The sequence below is a fragment of the Blennius ocellaris genome (genome assembly GCF_963422515.1).
Source record: "Blennius ocellaris genome assembly, chromosome: 7".
Classification (NCBI taxonomy): Eukaryota; Metazoa; Chordata; class Actinopteri; order Blenniiformes; family Blenniidae; genus Blennius; species Blennius ocellaris.
Genome location: NC_137656.1, coordinates 21,002,602 through 21,021,893, shown reverse-complemented (window position 1 = coordinate 21,021,893; position 19,292 = coordinate 21,002,602). Strand labels below are relative to the sequence as shown.

General features: G+C 46.3%; 1 protein-coding gene across 1 annotated transcript in view; it reads left to right on the top strand.

Annotated features, from left to right (window-relative positions):
• hectd4 (HECT domain E3 ubiquitin protein ligase 4) overlaps positions 1-19,292 on the top strand; it is a gene marked incomplete at its 5' end in the record, with an annotated part of 35,477 nt that overhangs the window by 13,395 nt on the left and 2,790 nt on the right. Inside the window, 50 exons of the mRNA XM_080498863.1 lie at positions 57-249; positions 455-559; positions 664-756; positions 834-1,002; positions 1,347-1,485; positions 1,593-1,737; positions 1,855-2,021; positions 2,140-2,286; positions 2,374-2,558; positions 2,737-2,890; positions 2,990-3,270; positions 3,412-3,598; positions 3,700-3,781; positions 3,890-4,092; positions 4,246-4,381; positions 4,572-4,754; positions 4,919-5,083; positions 5,185-5,354; positions 5,520-5,635; positions 5,732-5,835; positions 6,236-6,397; positions 6,542-6,690; positions 6,806-6,885; positions 7,134-7,297; positions 7,405-7,642; positions 7,731-7,867; positions 7,961-8,087; positions 8,630-8,767; positions 8,979-9,115; positions 9,528-9,688; positions 9,777-9,958; positions 10,039-10,244; positions 10,338-10,468; positions 10,568-10,773; positions 10,874-11,053; positions 11,434-12,830; positions 12,923-13,130; positions 13,218-13,441; positions 13,537-13,682; positions 14,337-14,440; positions 15,762-15,885; positions 16,587-16,777; positions 16,961-17,107; positions 17,200-17,319; positions 17,415-17,570; positions 17,676-17,779; positions 17,938-18,159; positions 18,238-18,404; positions 18,559-18,754; positions 18,848-19,070. Of these exons, the coding sequence (XP_080354989.1) occupies positions 57-249; positions 455-559; positions 664-756; positions 834-1,002; positions 1,347-1,485; positions 1,593-1,737; positions 1,855-2,021; positions 2,140-2,286; positions 2,374-2,558; positions 2,737-2,890; positions 2,990-3,270; positions 3,412-3,598; positions 3,700-3,781; positions 3,890-4,092; positions 4,246-4,381; positions 4,572-4,754; positions 4,919-5,083; positions 5,185-5,354; positions 5,520-5,635; positions 5,732-5,835; positions 6,236-6,397; positions 6,542-6,690; positions 6,806-6,885; positions 7,134-7,297; positions 7,405-7,642; positions 7,731-7,867; positions 7,961-8,087; positions 8,630-8,767; positions 8,979-9,115; positions 9,528-9,688; positions 9,777-9,958; positions 10,039-10,244; positions 10,338-10,468; positions 10,568-10,773; positions 10,874-11,053; positions 11,434-12,830; positions 12,923-13,130; positions 13,218-13,441; positions 13,537-13,682; positions 14,337-14,440; positions 15,762-15,885; positions 16,587-16,777; positions 16,961-17,107; positions 17,200-17,319; positions 17,415-17,570; positions 17,676-17,779; positions 17,938-18,159; positions 18,238-18,404; positions 18,559-18,754; positions 18,848-19,070 (9,251 nt within the window). The remainder of the gene's footprint in view (positions 1-56; positions 250-454; positions 560-663; positions 757-833; positions 1,003-1,346; positions 1,486-1,592; positions 1,738-1,854; positions 2,022-2,139; positions 2,287-2,373; positions 2,559-2,736; positions 2,891-2,989; positions 3,271-3,411; positions 3,599-3,699; positions 3,782-3,889; positions 4,093-4,245; positions 4,382-4,571; positions 4,755-4,918; positions 5,084-5,184; positions 5,355-5,519; positions 5,636-5,731; positions 5,836-6,235; positions 6,398-6,541; positions 6,691-6,805; positions 6,886-7,133; positions 7,298-7,404; positions 7,643-7,730; positions 7,868-7,960; positions 8,088-8,629; positions 8,768-8,978; positions 9,116-9,527; positions 9,689-9,776; positions 9,959-10,038; positions 10,245-10,337; positions 10,469-10,567; positions 10,774-10,873; positions 11,054-11,433; positions 12,831-12,922; positions 13,131-13,217; positions 13,442-13,536; positions 13,683-14,336; positions 14,441-15,761; positions 15,886-16,586; positions 16,778-16,960; positions 17,108-17,199; positions 17,320-17,414; positions 17,571-17,675; positions 17,780-17,937; positions 18,160-18,237; positions 18,405-18,558; positions 18,755-18,847; positions 19,071-19,292) is intronic.

Sequence of the window (19,292 nt, the reverse complement as noted above, 5' to 3'; positions counted from 1 at the left end):
TGTCCACCTTTTATTCTCAACTTTTTATTGTTAAAATGTACCTCTTATATTTCAAGGGAGGTGATCAGGCCTGATGTTATGGAAGAGGTCATAGTATCTTGCGTGATAAAGCATTTGAGCCTGGTGGATGCCCTTCAGTCACTGGTGAACTACCAGTATCGTGAGGATCATGCAGAGGAGTATGACCTTGTCTGTAAGATCATGGCCGAGACCTTCAAGAAGATCAATGCAATGGAACGTCAGCTGCAGGTAAGCTCATGTTGCACTGCAAAGAGCTTCAACTGACGATTTGTGGTGAATTTGAGCTCCCTGCATGTAGGTCATTCACAGTTTCTAATTTTCTGTTGTACGTTTTTTTTATCAGTTAAGTTTGATTTATTTGAAATAATTGCTTTAAGCCTTTGCAGATTTTGGCACCAATTCTGTATGAAACTGTGCCGTGTTCTGCTTACAGAGTGTTGCTGAACTGGAACAGAAGTGGCAGAATGAGGTGGAGGAAGCCCAGCAAGGAAAACTGGAGAACAACTCTCCTTTCTTTCATGACTACCACTTCTTTGAGGTTCATATATTCAAATAACTTGTCTTTTGTTTTTAAATCTGAAAACATTATACCATATTGGCCACATAGTGCAGTCAACCTAATCATTATTTGTTTGGTTTCAGAACAAGATGAAGGAACTGGAATTGCTCTGCTCCCTGAAGGAGGTCCCTCTTGATTTTAGTGACTTGGAAAATGTTGTCCTGGCTTTGAGGCGAGTATTTAGATATAATCCCATTCACAATATCTCAAGTCAGTTGATGCCCTAACGTCACACATCTGCACCTACAGGGAGAAGTTCTTCCAGGAGGTGAACATCGCACACATGAAAAGTAGCATCCCGCTCAACAAAACTAAAATGCTGGTAAAAAGTCTGATGAACCGCACTGAGCTGCTGCTCCACGTCACCATCGCTCCACATTGCAGAAGCCTAACCACTACGCCTGCAGGCACACCAGGCCCAGGTATATGCTCAATCCTACACTCAGATTTTTGCCTGAATTCAATTCCAAGCACAAGTTTTATCGCCTCCACTAACGGAAGTTCAAGTCCCATATTGCCAAATCTATACGCTGCCGAAGGCTCCCATAGCAAGTGTTTATATAATATCCATGAATACATTGATGTGGCTCGCACAAGAGTCGGATGCTAATTAGTTTCAGTCAGTGCACAATATGACAGCTGGATTTCTGTCAGTCAGGATTCTCATCAGTGATTTAATAATTCTTGCATAAAGAGATGTTAATTACCAAGTAATGAACTCTCAGGAGTCAGAGTTTAACCCAGTTCCTCTCATTTTTTGTGTCAGCCTCAGCCAAGTCGGTGTCAGATGCCAAGACCGTGGTCCCCATGGTGAAGCAGCCAGTCTTCTTGCGCAGCATGTCTGCGCCTTCTGACTTGGAGATGATTGCAAACCAAGACCTTGAGTTCACGCACGCTCCCCAAAGGTATCCGTTTGCTTGTGGTTGGCATCTTGAGGAATAAAGAATCATGGGAATAAATGACGGAAGTTCAACTTTTTCCATTATTTTTTTTTTTTTTTTTGCGCCTCCAGGAGGCGGCATCATCCTACGAGTCACCGCAGTAGCTCTTTTACTCTCCTGCAATCTCTGGCCATCGAAGACAGCCGGGACAAGCCAACATACAGTGTACTGCTGGGGCAGCTTTTTGCCTTTATTGGGACGACCCCCGATCAGGCTGTGAGTTTCTTACCCATGACTCTGACAGTTTTTCTTGTGTTGATGCTACGCGTTACTGTATGAGTCCAATTTGGTGCAACCTGCCATGACATATTTTATATAATGTTTCATCTGTAGGTGTCGAGCAGCAGCTTCCTTTCTGCTGCGCAGACGCGATGGAGACGAGGGAGCACACGGAAACAGGCTCTTGTTCACATGAGGGAGTTGCTCACTGCGGCTGTCAGAGTGGGCGGGGTCACCCATCTCGTGGGGCCTGTCACTATGGTACTTCAAGGTGGCCCCAGGTAGGAGGAGAGGAACCAGTAACAATGCACCCCCACTCTGAATGTACCAATTCAAATGTGAGAAAGCTATTAAATTGTGGTCACACAAGATGTCTGCGTTTGTGTGTCCTCTGTGCAGGATTGAGGAGCTCACCTGTGGTGGAATGGTGGAACAGGTGCAGGAGGCCTTTGGGGAGACGATGACTTCTGTAGTGTCACTGTGTTCTCGCTACCCCATTGCGTGTGCCAACAGCATTGGCTTACTTTGCACAATTCCCTACACGAGGCAAGAGAAACCATTAAGAAAGTTGTTATTGTCACATTATTGAAACCTCCATTAATGGCGTGTTTTTGTTATCAATTGTTATTGCAGGAGTGAGGAGCAGTGCCTTGTCCGAAGTGGGCTGGTTCAGCTTATGGACAGCTTGTGTAGTTTAAGTGGTCAGAGGGAATGCAGCTCAAATGAGAAGCAAACAAAGAAGCAGAAAGTAGCCACCATGGCTTGGGCTGCTTTCCAGGTGCTCGCCAACAGATGCATCGAGTGGGAGAAAGTGGAAGGTAAAGCAAATTTTCACCAGTATGAACAATGATCAAGTCGGAAGGTTTTGCTTTTGGTGTGAAAAGGGTGTTTACTATCAAGCCAAATTAGAATGTCCAATGTGTTTCACAGCAAGGTTTACAGGTTGCTGTATGCCGTCCTCGCAGATTAGTAATCAGTGACTTTTCCTCTGTGAAGGTGGCTCTACTGATGCAGTTCATTCAGGTCTGGCACGGCAGGTGTCGAGCCTGCTGACCAATCATCTGGCCAGAGCAACAGAGTGCTGTGGGAACCAGGCAGCTGGCAACGATGCTTTACAAGATGTACTCAGCTTGCTCAATGATCTTTCCAGGTACACTTTATGTCTTGTATATCTATCAGGCATAACTTACGATATGACTTCACGTGTATTAAAAAGGGAATATATATGTCATTTTGATTTATATTCCAGGAGCCACATAGGAAAAGCTATTCTGAGCCAGCCAGCTTGTGTCTCTAAGCTCCTGTCACTGCTACTTGACCAGAGACCCTCTCCAAAGCTTGTGCTGATCATCCTGCAGCTGTGTCGAGCTGCTTTGCCTCTCATGAGCGTGGAGGACTGTGGTAATGTGGCTCTGCCCTCGTGGAGCTACTCTATTAACACACTCGATGCTGAACAACAGGATGCCAGTGACCCAGCCTCACGTATCGCTGCCCTGCTGCTTGCTAAGCTGGCAGACTATGTAGTGCCAGGTTTGTCTCTCTTACCAAGTAGTACTTGCCTCATATAAGTGTGTGCTCTTTTATATATTTATTTTTGTACTTTCTTTTCAAACATGCTTTAAAGATAATAATAGAATAATGTTAACATCTTTAATACTTTCCCTTTGCCAGGTTGTCAGACTCTTCTTTCTCCCAGCTCTTCTGAGCCAGACACTAGTCTGTCCCATGCCAGTTCCAAAGGAGCTCTCAAAAATGAGGATGCTGGGGAGGAGGGAGAGGCAGTCGATGGCAAGCTGTCCATTTTCATCCACAAGAGAGAAGACCAATCGTCTCATGAGGTTCTACAACCACTTCTCAGGTAAGATTTCACCAGCATTACGGTTTTATTTCACACCGACAGGCTCAGTTTGGGTGTTTCTGATTTGAATTTCCTTTTTCAAATTTACTTCTGAAAAGTAGCAGCTCTGAGGGGCGTCCATTTCGACTTGGCACAGGAGCAAACATGGAAAAAGTGGTAAAGATGGACAGAGACATGACAAAGGTAAAGTTGTGATATGACAAATAATTCTTAAATTCACACTGACAGTAGGAAAAGTCTGGTTTGTTTTACTGCCGTCTTTACCCCTTTCTTATTTCATACTTGTCTTAGAGTGGAAGCTGTGAGGTAGTTACAGAAGAGGCATCTGCTGCCCTGAGGAAAGCCAACAAGTGGGCACAGTCTGGTCTGATAGTGAGTGTGGGTCCACCTGTGGAGACCTTGGCGCAGGAGACTGCTGGAGGCATTACCACTGGTGACAAGAAGAAAACGGCTCAGACTGCTGTATGCAGAGACAGGAATTCTGAGTTGGCCAGGTGCGTTTTTTTTTTTTAATAAGTACACATTACAGTATTTCATTGTCTGTTCAAAATTCTGTTTGTAACAACTATACCATATTTTGGTCAAATCTCAAAACACACTTTTCGATTGTGGTTGTGAAGTCTGTTCTTTAAATCTGCCTCAAACAGGTCCGACCCGGTCCGGCCGTTTATCAGCGGCCACGTCGCCAACAGTATGGCTGCTGAGGTTATCGCTCTGCTGCACAGTCTGCTCACGGCTCCCGAGTCCAACACAGCTCAGATCTGGACGAGCACTGCTGAAAAGGTAAAGTGAATGCTTGTCTGTTCACAGCAGTGTTTATACTCATAGTTGTAACTGAGCTCTAAGTTTGTGTGGAAACTCACTCGGTCCTGAATCAATAAAAACCATCTCCAAATTATTCTTCGATGGCGATATGTGTTTGACATTTCGAATGCTTTTTGTCATAACCCTGATGGTTTTCCCGTTGTGCTAGGTGCTGTCTCGAGCTCTGATGTTTATCCCTCAGCTGGGAAAGTATGCCGAGAGCATTCTGGAGAATGGCAGCAGCAGTGGGAGGAAATTAGCCAAGCTGCAGGCTATTGGCAGACAGGCTGTTGCTGCTCTCTGTGCCCTTGGAGGCTTCAAAGAAACCATTAAGATTGGTTCTGAAGTCCAGGTTAGTTCAAAGGGACAAAAAGTACGCATACATGGTTGAATGTATATATGTAAAATCATAGTACACGTACAATTCTCGCAGGTTTATTTATTTATCAAACAAAACTTCTTGTTGTTGAAAGCAACGACACGCTGTCTCATTGAGTGTGACTTCTCTGCTCTCAGGTGATAGGGAAAGGTGTGCTGGGCAGTGTGGGCATTGTTATGTCTATAAATGAACAGGAGGGCATTGCAACAGTCAAGTTTCCCTCTTGTGACTACCGAAAGGCTTGCAAAGCCTCAGACATTCTGACAGTACCAATATCACGCCTCTGCACTCCAAGATCCGAGGTAAAAATTCCACTATCATTATCCAGGGCAATCGTTATTATGGTTGAAAATAGCAACCGGAGTCTCACTTTTTTTTTTTTTTTGTGGCTCGCTTGTGACAGGCTCTCCCACTCTACAAGCTCTCCATCACTGAAAAGGTGGTTCAAGCAGTCCAGTCCATGCTTTTGCCACAAGAGGGCAGTCTCTCCATCCACACGTCACTCCCTGCCACAGGAGACGGCTCCAGCCCTGTAATGGCTGCAGTTCGACTGCTGGCTGAAATCAGAACAAGGTTAGGATATTTTTTTTTTTATCCTCCACTATACTTCAATATCCTGTCTGAACTTAAATGTATAGGGCTAAATAGTACTGTTCTTAATCTTTCTATTCACACAATGGCACAGAAAATAAATTGCATCACAGCAAAAACGGCAAGTTCTTGATTGTGGTTTTTCAGGGCGTGTTTGGTGATGGCTCAGCTCCTCGAGGATAGCTCCTTCTGTGAAGAGTTCATTCAGCAGTGTCCTGCAGCTGTCGAGGTTCTCAACTTGGTTGCGCAGGAATGCAGCCCCGGTGAGGACGTCGGATTGTTCATGCATCAAAAATGTCTCCGTACCAAATCAAGCTGGCAGCTGTTTGAATGTGACAGATGTGTTTCATCTTGTGCAGGAGAGCGTCTTGGCATGGTCGAGGCTCAGTGTGAAAGAGTGAGGATGCTATACCGGGACTGTGCTCGGCCGCCGCCGCCCCCACTGCAGACAGACAGACGGCAGGTACTTACTGTCTTTGTTTTTTTACTTCATATGTTTTTTGCAGCAGCAGCGAATGCAAGAATTCTCTGGTTTAGACATGTGGAACTTCATCAGAATGTATGCACTGAAGAAAGTGGGGAAAAATGTTTCTTTGCATCGACTAAAATGTTATCAACTAAATCTTTGAAAATAAGCTATCGCATAAATATAAATGTTTGCTTTTCAAAGAATACTTATCAATGTTACAAGTTATGAATTCTCTTGAGCACTGTCGGATGACCACTGAAGACACTTATTCTATGAAAATCTCAGCTAACACTTCACTCAAGCACATTTTAAGCATGTTGCTATTATTAACAGTCTTTAGCACGACTCTCCCCGGTACGGTAATTTTGAAAACATTTGCCGTTTGTCTTGGCAGCCCAAGGAGATCACCTGGTGTCCATCTCGAGTCTTCCCTCCAGTCCGCGCGTGCATGTTCTCATCTCGCCTGACATCAGTCACCTTCTTGGCCGATCCGAGTGCAGGAGGAGGTCTTCCCAGAGGCACTTTTATCTACGCCACCTCTCCTGTACCGATTCAGGTGGGCACACCACATTCACATTCTCCTCTTCTATAATATCTGCTCATTCAAGTGTTACTCACTAATACCTTTGTATTAGTGAGTGATAATCTTTTACTGAGATCATGATCGTAATCTTGAATTTGCTTCATTTTGACCTTGCAGGCGCCGTCCTTTTACTGGGAGATAGAAATCGTCTCCTATGGAGACTCTGAGGAGGACAGTGGTCCAATTGTGTCATTTGGTTTTGCAACAGAAGCAGAGAAGAGAGATGGAGCATGGACGAACCCTGTCGGCACTTGTCTGTTTCATAAGTACGTTGACTGAGATTTGAGATTTCACTGATCTCGTTCTGTCTGTGCCTCGACTGTTGATTCTGTTCTGATGCATCACTTATCTCTGTGTCTGTTTCTTGTCTGTGTGTGTTAGTAATGGCAGGGCAGTTCATTATAATGGCTCCAGTTTGCTGCAGTGGAAAAGTGTCAGGCTGGATGTCGCTCTACTTCCTGGTAAGATTGGAGAAAGAAAAAAGTATTTGTTTGTATTGTTTGAATGTCTTAAAAATACATACAGCAGCATATGTTGTTTTGGAATAAACTCACTAAATACATTCTGAACAATTGGGTGCCATTCTCAACAATACTTCATTTGGACTTCTGAAGCTGTTTCCTGTGTTCTTAAAGTCTTGATGTGAGTGTAGTACATCTTCATATTGACACATTACAGCAATAGTAATGCTGTATTTGCATAAACGCAGGTGATGTGGCCGGGATCGGCTGGGAGCGCTCTGAAGGCACTCCTCCACCCCCAGGTCAGGCTCCTAAAGGCAGAGTGTACTTCACGTACTGTGGCCAGCGGCTCAGTCCCATTCTCGAGGATGTCGCTGGTGGAATGTGGCCCCTGGTACACATTCAGAAAAAGGTAAGCGGTCACTGGTTGAAATTTCACCAACATTTTTTTTTCTTATTTGGCTTGTTTATTTAATCATTAATCTTCAAGTATTTGTGCTTTTACTTTGTGTTCGATAGAACTCAAAGATTCGTGCCAACTTTGGAAACAGGCCTTTTGCTTATGCAGAAGGACAGGCGCACAGAAATGCTGCCGACTTGTGTGTGGACCTCGCAGAGGAAATAAGTGCAAATTTTGAAGCGCTCCCCTTTGCCATGGCCTCGGACAGCGATAACGATGCGGGGGCAAGTGTCACCTCAGACTCTGGCTCACATGGACCTCCTTGTCGGATTGCAGCTGTTGCTAATCCCCAGCAACGTATGTTTCTCGCCATCTGTCTTTGGATCTGAACTGTCATTTTAGCGCTGCATGTTTTTATTCAATCTAACTTATTGTATTGTTGCAGAATACAACAGCGACCTTTCGTGCCATTACAAGGTGGAACTGAGTTATGAGAACTTGGTCACGTCCGGACCTGATCCTCATCCTCCGCCTATTGCAGACGACGAAAGTGATGATGAGGATGATGATGACGTCCCCAGGGTCAGTAAAGGCTTCATCACTCCACACTGGGTTAAAAAATAGTTGTACGCTTTTATTTTTGACTATTTGTATATGTTTTGGGTGTGACTGTAGGAGGATCACTATGCCCTGCTGGTGAAGGCCTGGGAGACAAAAGTGTTTCCAACAATTCGGAGGCGGTTCCGAAATGAGGCAGAGAGGAAATCTGGCTTGGACCAAATCAAAGGAGCTCTGCAGCTTGGTAAAAAAATTAACAAACATCAATGACATGAAGCAAAGCACTCAACTCTGAATTATTATCTTCTACAACCATCACTTTTAGAAAAAAAGAAGGAATAAACACCAGAATGAAGTTGTTTTCAAAAGGATGAAAGCATTGAGGGGATAATGAAGGTTTTTTGGGTTTTTTTCCTGATACCTCTTTAAGCTTCAGACACCGTGACAAATTGGAACCTTTTTTGTAATAAAAAACTTGAACAGAATAGGAATGTGCAAAGCTGAGAACTGCCTTCCCTCTGAAAGCAGTTGGGCTGTTTCAACACTTTCAGTTTTACTGGCATTAATTTAGGTGCACTCAGGCAACACTAATTTAATGATCCTCAAACAGATCAGAACAAGTAGAATAACTGAGGGCTACAATCAAATTTGAGATGAAATAACTGACACTGCAGAGCTTATTTAATGTATTATGTGTTAGATGCCAGTGTTAATTAAAGGACGGGTCTATTACTTTATGTGCCTCGACAACAACTGTGTTTAATGTTTTGTTCTCACTGGCAACAGGAATGGTTGACATTGCAAGACAGACGGTAGAGTTCCTCTATGAAGAGAACGGTGGGATCCCTCGTGACCTCTACCTCCCCACTATTGAGGACATCAAGGATGAGGCCAACAAGTTCACAATCGACAAAGTCCGCAAAGGTATCAAAGCAAATGATGTTTCCTTCAGCAAATGCTGAAAATGCAGCATTAAATCTCTCATCAGAACCTGTTGACATTTGCATCAGAGTGTTTACAGTGCTATTGGTTACTTGCTCTCACGTGCAACAAAAGCAAGTCACTGTGTGTCAAGTCAATAAATGTAAGGTAATGTTTGATAGCTGATGTTGACCATTCTGCTTTTTCAATGCAGGGTTGACTGTGGTCATTCGTTGTCCTGACAGCAACAATACAAACAGTACCACAGGCGGGACTGCCCTGCCAAAGTTTGCCATCCGGGGCATGTTGAAGACTTTCGGTCTGCATGGCGTGGTGCTTGATGTGGATTCTGTAAGTGTGTTTGATACTTTGGCCTTTCACAGTAAATATAATTCAATTTGACTTATTTTGCGACAAACGCAACACAGTCATTGCAAAACACTTCTACGTAGAAACGCCCAGGGATTCACTGGTGGAAAGGAAAAAAACGCCCTTTTAACAGGAACAAACACTTGCAGGACCTAGGCTCAGAGCTGGAGACTCTCTGCTGTTGCAGGGGGAGTGAGGAATTCTTCCTCTTGAGGGAGGAATGGAAGGAGAGGGAGAGAATAGACTCAAGGAGGGAGAGTGGGACAGTGTTTGTGACAAGTAATAGTGAAACATCACTGTATTTAAAGTTATTCATCTGGCATCCTCACAGGGAAGCTAGAATTCCGCTAATGTATTTTTCTGTGTATGTGTTTGTTTTTTGTTTTTCCCCCAGGTGAATGAACTTGTGCAAGTGGAGACATATCTGCGCAGTGAGGGTGTTCTGGTGAGGTACTGGTATCCCATAGAGATGCTGGAACGTCCACCCGCCGGGTCTCGGCGCACTGCAGCCAACGGCCTGGTCTCTCTGGACAGCAGCAACATTCAAATTCACAGGTAACGTATATGAATGCAGCAGTAATGGAACAGGACAAGACAAGCAACCTGCACAGTGCTAAAAGCTACTTCTGGTGTTTCTCTTCAGGGAACTTCTTCGCTGTGAGAGTGCGCTGGCTCGACTATACTGTCGCATGGCCTTGCTAAACATCTTTGCCCCCAAGAGTCCCCACACTTTCACACGGCTCTTCCACATACCTGCTATCCGTGACATCACCTTGGAGCACCTGCAGCTTCTGTCAAACCAGCTGCTGGCTCCGCCCCTCCCTGGTCAGTGTAAATGCATATTTTGAGTGATTGGTGTGTAAATCTCGTGTTCTCCATTGATTGTTAGTGTGTTTCTCCTGCAGATGGCACTATTAGTTCGAGTTCCATTCTGTTGGCTCAGTCAGTGCTTCACAATCTTGAGGGCCAAAGCTGCTCTCCCACAGACCTGTTTTACCAAGGCAATGCTCAGCCCATCCGGGAATGGCTGACAGTGGCCATCACTCGTGCCTTGCATCAAGGAGAGGAAAGCTTACTGGAGCTTACAAAGCAGATCTGCTGCTTCCTACAGGTCAGCCCGTCTTCTTTTTTTTGCTGAATTTGCCCCTGAATACAGATGAACAGGCTGCTTACTTTTGGTTATATTTCTGTTTCACTTTGGCAGAATGCTCCAGAGCAGTTCACATCTGAAGAGTTCCCCGTTACCGAGTCAAAAGTTAGCATGGATGTCAGTTTCCCAGGTGCCGCGTTTGTCATTGTGTCCTGCAAAGAAAGCCAGCTTGGCTGCCGGAAAGAGTAGGTCGCGCTGCTATTTCAGTCCTTAATAATTCATGATAACGGCAGATTTCAACGTTTCTTTAATCATTAATCCATATATACTTTCCATCCCATTAGCTCAAGTCTGTACAAGGCACCTTGGGCTCGAGTCATGGTGTATGGGCTGGGTCACAAAGTGCGGAGAAATGGCCAACTGAATCTGATGGAGGCTGTGTGTTTTCCCTTGGATGCCTCACCGACCAACACAGGCCTTACTCCCCCTCCAACTACTAACCAGTACCCCGCTGTCATCATCCCGACGGATAAAGTTCACATTAAACTCGGTGGGGGGTCTTATTTCTGTGAAAATCCTCATACGGTCGGTGCTAAAAGTTCTTTTACTCTGTAAAGCGGAAATTGACTATTTCACCGTCTTCTTCGTAGGGGTATCACCTCCTCCTGGTGCTGTGCTGGTGCTGCACTCCCTCCCGCTGGAGTTTCCTCTGGCCATGGCATTTGCTGAGCAGCTGTTGACATGGAAACTGGGCGAGAGCACTGAGCGATCGGAGGATGAATTGGACACGGTGCCGTCATCTGTGCTGCTGCAGGTGGTGGAGCTGCTAGGTAGGATCACCACCGATTATTGTGGAATTTAACGAATCCTAATTATTGACTTGGTTGTACGTGTTAGGAGTTGTCGTGATTTAGTGAAGTGGGCATTGCATAATTGATTTAGTGGTTTAATGTGTTTTGTTGCCCTTCAATATTTGACTGTGAACTTTATGGTTTGAACTGATTTTTCAAGCAGGATTTTGTTTATAAGAAACCCCAAAAAAAACAACTAACCTGATGATTACAACTCATTAAACATTGCACTTGTATATTGTATGCCGGTTAAATCCCCATACTCATCTTTCTTGTTCACACGGGCTTGTATACCAAAACTTACAGCCCAATAAAAAGAGATATTCCAGCTTACAATATTTCTTTCTCCCTGTCCATAGGTGGTTTGCTGTGGACCACTGACCTGGCTCCCTCAATCAAAGAACTCATCTTTCATTTGTTAGCGGAGCTTTTGCGAAAGATCCACCACTTAGAGCAGCGCAAGAGCCCGGCTGGCCTCTCCAGTTCAATTGCTCTTCTGCTTAACCCCTGCCTGGCAGTGCTCATGGCTCTGCAGACGGAACTCCGAAAACTCTACGACCGCGAGACTCAGGGATGGTCTGCTGGAGGTGCGAGTGCTGGGGGATCCTCGTCTGGAGGGATCGCACTGGCTCTGGGGGCCGAACAGAGTCGGTTCTCCACCTACTTCCACGCCTTGATGGAGGTGTGTCTCGCTGTGGCAGAGGTGACGCTTCCCCTCAACGTCAGCGGCTCTTCAGTGGGAACCCTGTCCTCTACCAGTGCTCCCAACCTCAGCGACTCATCGTCATCCTCATCGTCGTCCCCCGGCCAGACGCCACAGAGCCCCAGTCTACTATCTAAGCGCAAGAAGGTAAAGATGAAGCGCGAGAGAGCAGCAGCTGCAGTGGCAGCCGCCGTCTCCGGGAAGCGGGGCAGTGGAGGTGCGAGGCTGTCGGAGAGTGACAGCGCCCTGCTGAACATGGCGGGAAGTAAACCGGAGGACATGCTGTGGTTCCACCGCTGTCTCACCCTCCTGATGATCTTGCGACATCTGACCAATAAGGACCCGCAGGGCTTGAGCGTCACCAGCGACGCAGTGACAGACGCCTGTCAGGCCCTGGTGGGTCCCACCGCTCACAGCCGCCTGCTTGTGCTCTCAGGGATTCCCACGCACTTGGAAGAGGCCGTGGTCCGAAACGCTATCCGCAGGGCCTGCAATGCACATGGAGGCCTCTTCAAGGACGAGGTTTTCATCCCCCTGCAGGAAGAAGACCCCAAGAAACCCAAAAGCGGAGCAGCATTTTCAAGCCCTCAGGACAGTAAAGTGGGTCCTGAAACGGATCGCCCCTTCGCCAACAACGGAGGTCCCGAAAGTCCCGACAGCTCCAGCAGTGTGACTCCAGCGATGAGCGTGAGCGCTTCAGCCTCCACCAGCCAGACCTCCATCTGCAGCTCTTCTCAAGGGGTTTCCCGCACTGCCAGCGATCAGGAACTGTTGGCCGTCCCCCCCCTGACCCCTGCTGCTGCTGCTGCTGCAGCTTCTGCTGTACCGTACCCCCACCAGGGCCCTCAAGACCCTCACACGGTCTCCAGTCAGGAGAGTCTGGATACTTCTCTGTGCAGCACAGGGAGCCTGGGAAGTCTGGGCAGCTTGGGGGAGCCTCTTGATAACGCAGAAACGCCCTCGGCGTCCGACGGCGGCTCTGTGCACACGGTCACATCACTGGAGAGTAATGCCGTCGCAGCCCGGCCCATCAAGGGCTACGCTGTCATTGAGGTGGGTTGCTGCAAATCGGCATCACTTTTTAATGTCACTCATTTCATATGTCGCAAGTCAAATCAAAGTCTAAAGGGAACATTTCTTTGTAGGTTCGCTCTCGAGCCAAAGTGGAAAAGATCCGTGCCAGTCTATTCAACAGCAGTGACCTGATTGGTCTGTCCAGTCTGGAAGGTGAAGAGGAACTGATGGAGTTGACCAATGAGGAAATCCTCACAGCCTCGAGCGTTAACCAAAGCCTGTTTGACACCCAGGGCAGCTCTGCCCTTGAAGACTACTTCCTGGACAAATCAGTCAAAGGTGTGTGTTTATGTTATCGGGATATTTCACGTTTTGCCTAATATGTAGTAAATTCTGCTGAAGTCAAGTCTGTTTCTATGTTTCAAGGTGACAAGCTTGTACCTGGTGCTCGAGATGTTCTCACAGATATCTTTAAGAGCTGTGTCCACTCGGAGCAGATGCTCAGTCTCACTCCAGCCAAGCCTGTTAAAGTGTCCGACATTTACCTCAGCAAGGAGCAGATCAACTCTCAGACACCCGGAAACTTACTGCATACGTTCTTCACCAATGTTCGACCTCCCAAGAAAGTACTTGAAGACCAACTTACTCAGGTAACAACAGCACAATGCGCCGTGGTACGTGTGCTTTTAAGATATTAGTTATGCAATGTTGACCACAAATACTTCAACTCTGCATATCGTTTTAGATTCTGAGGAAGTATGGAACCCCCAAGCCCAACAAGAACAAATACAGTAAGGCAGGAAAAGAGCAGCATCAAGGGAAGGTGGTGAGCACCAAGAGGCCCATCACTAAACCACCCACCAAGGAGAAGTCGGTGCTCAACAGTGTCAGGTGAGGCGTTCCCCGCGTGTTGATGAGCAAACCCGTGTCGAGGTGCACGTAGCGTGCTCACTTTGTTACATTTGGTGACGCATCTTCTCGTCCACCTTATCAAATGACCCTAATATCAGACTGCATTCTGACAATCACAACAATTAGAAGACTTCGGACCAAATAGGATGCAAGAAAGTTGTTTTTTGTTCTGCAGGTTGGCGTTTGTTGAATCGTTGTGCCTTTTTGTATCACAACATACCAAAAAGGACCTTTTAGTACTAAATGGTCTCAAGCCTGAATGTGTTACATTTACTTGCGTGTAGTGAAGCACTGAGTGGCATCACGTCATCTGGAACTGGAACATTTGGCGTTCCAAGGATTAAAACCAAGTCAGGCGAAGCAGCGTTTACTTTTTATGAAACAAACTCTCAAATATTGCAGGTTTGTTGACACTAACAGGGCATTTCAATTTGGATTTTTTTTTAAAAGGCTTTACTCCTGCTATACAGTAAAGATGATGCATGACTTTCATTTTTTTTTTCTCGGTACGTTTTAGCACTTGTATATTTTCAAATGTTTGATGTTAACCATTAAAGCTCTTCAAATTGCCCCTCTGTCTGAATCGTGAGAGTATAAACAGACCTTCCTTCTTCCTTCTCTTGTCTCGGCTAGGACTGCACTGAGTGAGAAGAAAACCGTCTTGAAACCAAAATCTCCAGAGAAATCCAGACCAGAGGAGAAAGACGTGGAAAAGTCTCCCGCTAAGAAGGCTGAAGGTTGGCAGGAATTGCACACATTATTATTCAATACATCAGGTTAACATTTTGTTTGGAAAGGGTTTTTTTTTTTTTTTGTTTGTTTTTTGGCAAAGACCAATTTACTCAAGATTTAGACATTTCTCTTCTCGGGAATTACTCTCCTAAAGCCAGTTGTCTTTTGCTTTGAAATGGTTCAGTAAATTCTTTCACCGATGAGGAAATGGTCAGAGCCAAATCAAACTACCACAGACGAGACATGTTCTGCATTGAAAACCTCACTTAAAGAGCGATAGACGAGTACTCGCATTCTTCACTTAATTGTGCTTCAGATATGTGTTTTGAAATGTATTTAAAAGACAAAAAGACCAAAACATTATTGATAGAGCGTTCAATAGGACACCATGAATCCTGTTTTCTTTTTTCATGTGCACATATGCACATACATAAAGCATTTTTTAAATTCTGATTAATCCTGCTTAATTCCAGTCAGAGTTGAAAATATATTTTTCCACACCCCAATTTAAAACGCAAGATGTTTATAAGTCTTGACATTCAGTAGTAGCTGCTATAACTTGATCACTCTTCTGCCGTTCATTATGAATAACTACGAGTAGCTTCGAACCTTCCGCCCTGTAACTTTAAATCATTTCCAATAAACCTGCAGAAATATAATGTATTCGTATGTTTTCAGTTGTAAATGGTAAAAGTACAATGGCATAAAAAGGAATTCTTAAGTGCAAACACCTGAAACTAAAAATATTCACCGCTGCACTTCAGTAGTTTTAAGAATAAAACGAGCTGAAATGAATAAGGATCAAACATTTTTAGTTTGACTTTGTTGATTGTTGAGTTTCTCTTCAAATGAAAGTGTTTAGAGGGGGAAGCTACTCTTTAGTTACTTACTTTAGATACTTTGTCTTTAGTCACTCTTCAGATGAACAGCTTGTAGTCAAAAACTTTCTTTTCTTTTTTTTTTTTAAAGCGTTTTGCATTTAGATTCTACATGCAGAGTGTTTCAGAACTGTAATGTATGGATCTTAACCACAAATTAACTATTACTAGTTAAACTTGTGAAAGACTTGTGGAGCAAAAGTACAATGTTTTGCCATCGTGCAAACTGGCCTCCTGTAAATGAAACAGAAAATTGAAGAAGAGATTATCTACGACTGCACTTGAACTTACAAACCTGCGACGACTGAATATTGTAGTTTCATTATAGTTCATTATTGAAATTTATGGTATTTTCCTGCGTGTCTTGCCATTTTTGGAACAATTATTCTTCTGTCAACGCTGTACGCTGTGCTTTTTCCGAACACACTGTACCACTTTGTTTTTTCAGTCCCAGAGGAGAAGTACCTGACACTGGAAGGCTTCCATAAATTTGCAGTGGACCGCGCCAAGCAGGACATCCGCAGCGTCTGGAGGGCGATTTTGGCGTGCGGTTATGACCTTCACTTTGAAAGGTCAGACTGCTGAAAGTTACACTCTCATAACTCAGCACTCGGGCTGCTGTAACTCAACACAGTCACACACTTTCCAGAGAACGGATTACTCCCCTTTCGACACCATTTCCCAGCAGCGGCAATTATTGTCAGCAGTTTTCTTGTCTTGGGTTTTGTCATCGTGTTCCAATGCACCATGACATCTGCTTTGATTTGATGTTCAGAGTTTGTTTTGAAGCGTTCGCCCCATGTGTCGTCAGGGGAAAGAATGTATCGTAGTGCTGGTTCAACCGGTCTCGGTTTCCTGTTCTTAGCCGACAGGAGTGACACCTGGTGTGACAGCCTATCGGCTTCGAGGTTCCACGTCTTGCGAGTACGAAGATGGTCTTCTGCATACGTTCTGTCGTCTGCAACCAGCCTGGCTATTGCTCTCTGACATAGGTCATCAATAAGGCATTTTGGCCCCGACAACTGCCGCTCACTGACGGAAGATTCCAGTAGATCAGCACCAGACCAACAACCATGTCACATTCAGTGCCACTTAAATCACTTGTCTTTTCTGCTGTTATGTTTGATTTGTTTGATCTGCATAAATTCATTGAGTTGCTGCCATGTGATTGTCTCATGCGCTACAGTGTGTGAGTAATTGAACAGGAAGTGTGTGTAACGTGCTGTGGTAGTTGAAGGTCTTTGTTCAAAGAGGAGCTGTGTCTCTCCATTAGGTGTACGTGCATAGACACCCGTCACGCCCAGAAGGCCTGCAGAAAGTGGAGCTTGGAGATGGATGTTGCGTTGGTGCAGTACATCAACAGACTGTGTCGTCACCTGGCCATCACGCCGGCCAGGCTGCACCCACACGAAGTGTACCTGGACCCCAGCGACGCCGCGGACCCTCGGGTGGCCTGCCTGCTCAGTAAGTCAACCACTTGCTTTTTAACTGATGGAATGAAGCCGATTCCTTCATGTCTTTTTTTTTTTTTTTGTACTGTGATTGTTTGAACTCACAGTGCCATCAGTGTAAGTGGCACCGACTAAGATATTTCCTCATTTATTCTATCCGATTATGTTTGTCACGATATCCTCGTTGTCTTTCCAGACGTGCCGGTGGAGAGCTTGCGCCTGCGCTTTGCTTTGCTGCAGTCCCTCAACAACACCCTGGAAAGTTTCTTCCTGCCGCTGGTTGAGCTGAGACAGACGCTCACTTACCAGAACAGCATTGCAGCGCTGTTAAGTGAGGCCAAAGGTGAGCTGTGTGTGTGTGTGTGTGTGTGTTCCCCTATAGAGCAGCTTTGTTGCGTTGAGGACATGCCATCACTCCGTCTCCTCTGGTTTCAGGTCTGATCTTCTATGACACGAAGGTCACCGTAATGAACCGAGTGCTGAATGCCACCGTGCAGAGAACGGCCGACCACGCCGCCCCCGAGATCACCCTGGACCCTCTAGAGATCGTCGGAGGTGCACATTCCTATACCGCGTTCACATGTCTTTCTCCATTCACATGGCCGGTTACATAAGTAAACGCCAGTCTTTTTCCCCGCGTCGCCTTTCAGGGGAGATCAGATCATCGGAGAACACGTATTTCTGCCAGGCAGCGCGTCAGCTTTCCTGTGTGCCGTCATCACAGCTCTGCGTCAAACTGGCCAGCGGGGGAGACCCGACGTACGCCTTCAATATCCGCTTCACCGGAGAGGAAGTTCACGGCACAAGTTAGACCTTCCCCTCACTCCGTACTCTTCGCTGCCTTGACCCACGTTCTTTTGACATTCTTTCTTTTGAACCTCACTGTGGCTGTGACCAATGTCTTTATCCAGGCGGCTCCTTCAGACACTTCCTGTGGCAGATTTGTAAAGAGCTCCAGAGTTCAGCTCTTTCCCTGCTGCTGCCCTGCCCCAGCGCCGCAGCCAACCGCAATAAGGTAGAAATTATGAGGACATGTGTTTTCCCCCCCGAGAAGGCCCATTTTTACTGCACTACATACTCTCCTACAGTTTGAAGAATCCATTCTGCGTTACATCAGTGGCCGTAGCGTTTATCATAGTTTCTGTTTTGTTATTTTTCCTTCACCGTCCTCAGGGGAAGTACATCCTGACGCCTTGTCCTATCAGCTATGCAGAGGAGCAGCTGTTGCAATTCTTCGGTCAACTTCTTGGCATAGCCATCCGTGCAGATGTGCCACTGCCTTTAGACCTGCTGGGCTCCTTCTGGAAGGGGCTGGTGGGCGAGGCCCTGGACTCTGAGCAGGACCTGCAAGAGGCTGATGTGCTCACCTTCAACTATGTCAAGAAATTTGAAAATGTAAGGAGTTGCCATTGCATCCCTCCGCTCCTCTTTCCCCCACGGTGACACTAACATGACCCTGTGTTACTGCTGCAGCTGACTGATGAGGCAGAGTTGGAGGCACTGTGTGCAGAAATCTCATCCCAGCACCATTCGGGAGAAAGCCCCGACTCCCCGAGCCGGCCCTGCTGCACGTTTACCTACGTCACCATGACCGGTGAAGAGGTGGAGCTGTGTCAAGGAGGGCGGAGCCTCACTGTCAGGTACGGCTCTCGCCCGGCGGTTTGTGGTTTTTTTGATCTTGAACTTCGGTGAAAATCTTTTGAACTATACATTTGCCTCCAAGCCACAAGGCAAAACACTGTGCTCATTCTGGATGTACTCTCATCTTCTTGTTTGTGCGTTGTGCGTGCAAAGCTGGGAGAACAAAGACTTGTACGCACGGGCGGTGCGAGGCCTTCGCCTGAGGGAGCTGCAGAACGCGGAGTGCATGACGGCGGTGCGTGCGGGGCTTTCTTCCATCATCCCTCTGCAGCTGCTCACCATGCTCAGCCCTCTGGAGATCGAGCTGCGCACCTGTGGATTGCCTTATATTAACCTGGAGTTCCTCAAGGTAAAGGAGTTTGCGTGAAAATGCCCACAGAGGTGTTTATTACACAAGCGAAAACATTTAAACCTCCCTCGATCTGCTCTCTGCCGTTCGTAGGCTCACACAATGTATCAAGTCGGTCTGATGGAGACCGACCAGCACATAGAGTTCTTCTGGAGCGCGCTGGAGATGTTCACCCAGGAGGAGCTCTGCAAGTTCATCAAGTTTGCCTGCAACCAGGAGCGCATTCCCTTCACCTGCCCCTGCAAAGACGGGGGCCCCGACACGGCCCACGTGCCCCCGTACCCCATGAAGATCGCCCCTCCTGACGGCGCTGCAGGTAATGGCCAACGAGGTCTCCACCCGATTATACAGAGTCCCTGCTATCGCCGTGTGACGCTCCTCTTCGTGCTGCTGCATAACGACTGATAGGCATTATCAAGGCATCGCCGCTTGTCCTGCAGCCCCAGGGAGACTTTGAACATGCTGTCGGTCACGACATGCGCAGGGTTTATTAGCTTTATGTAAAGGTGAGATACTGAGCTTATTTACATGCACACTG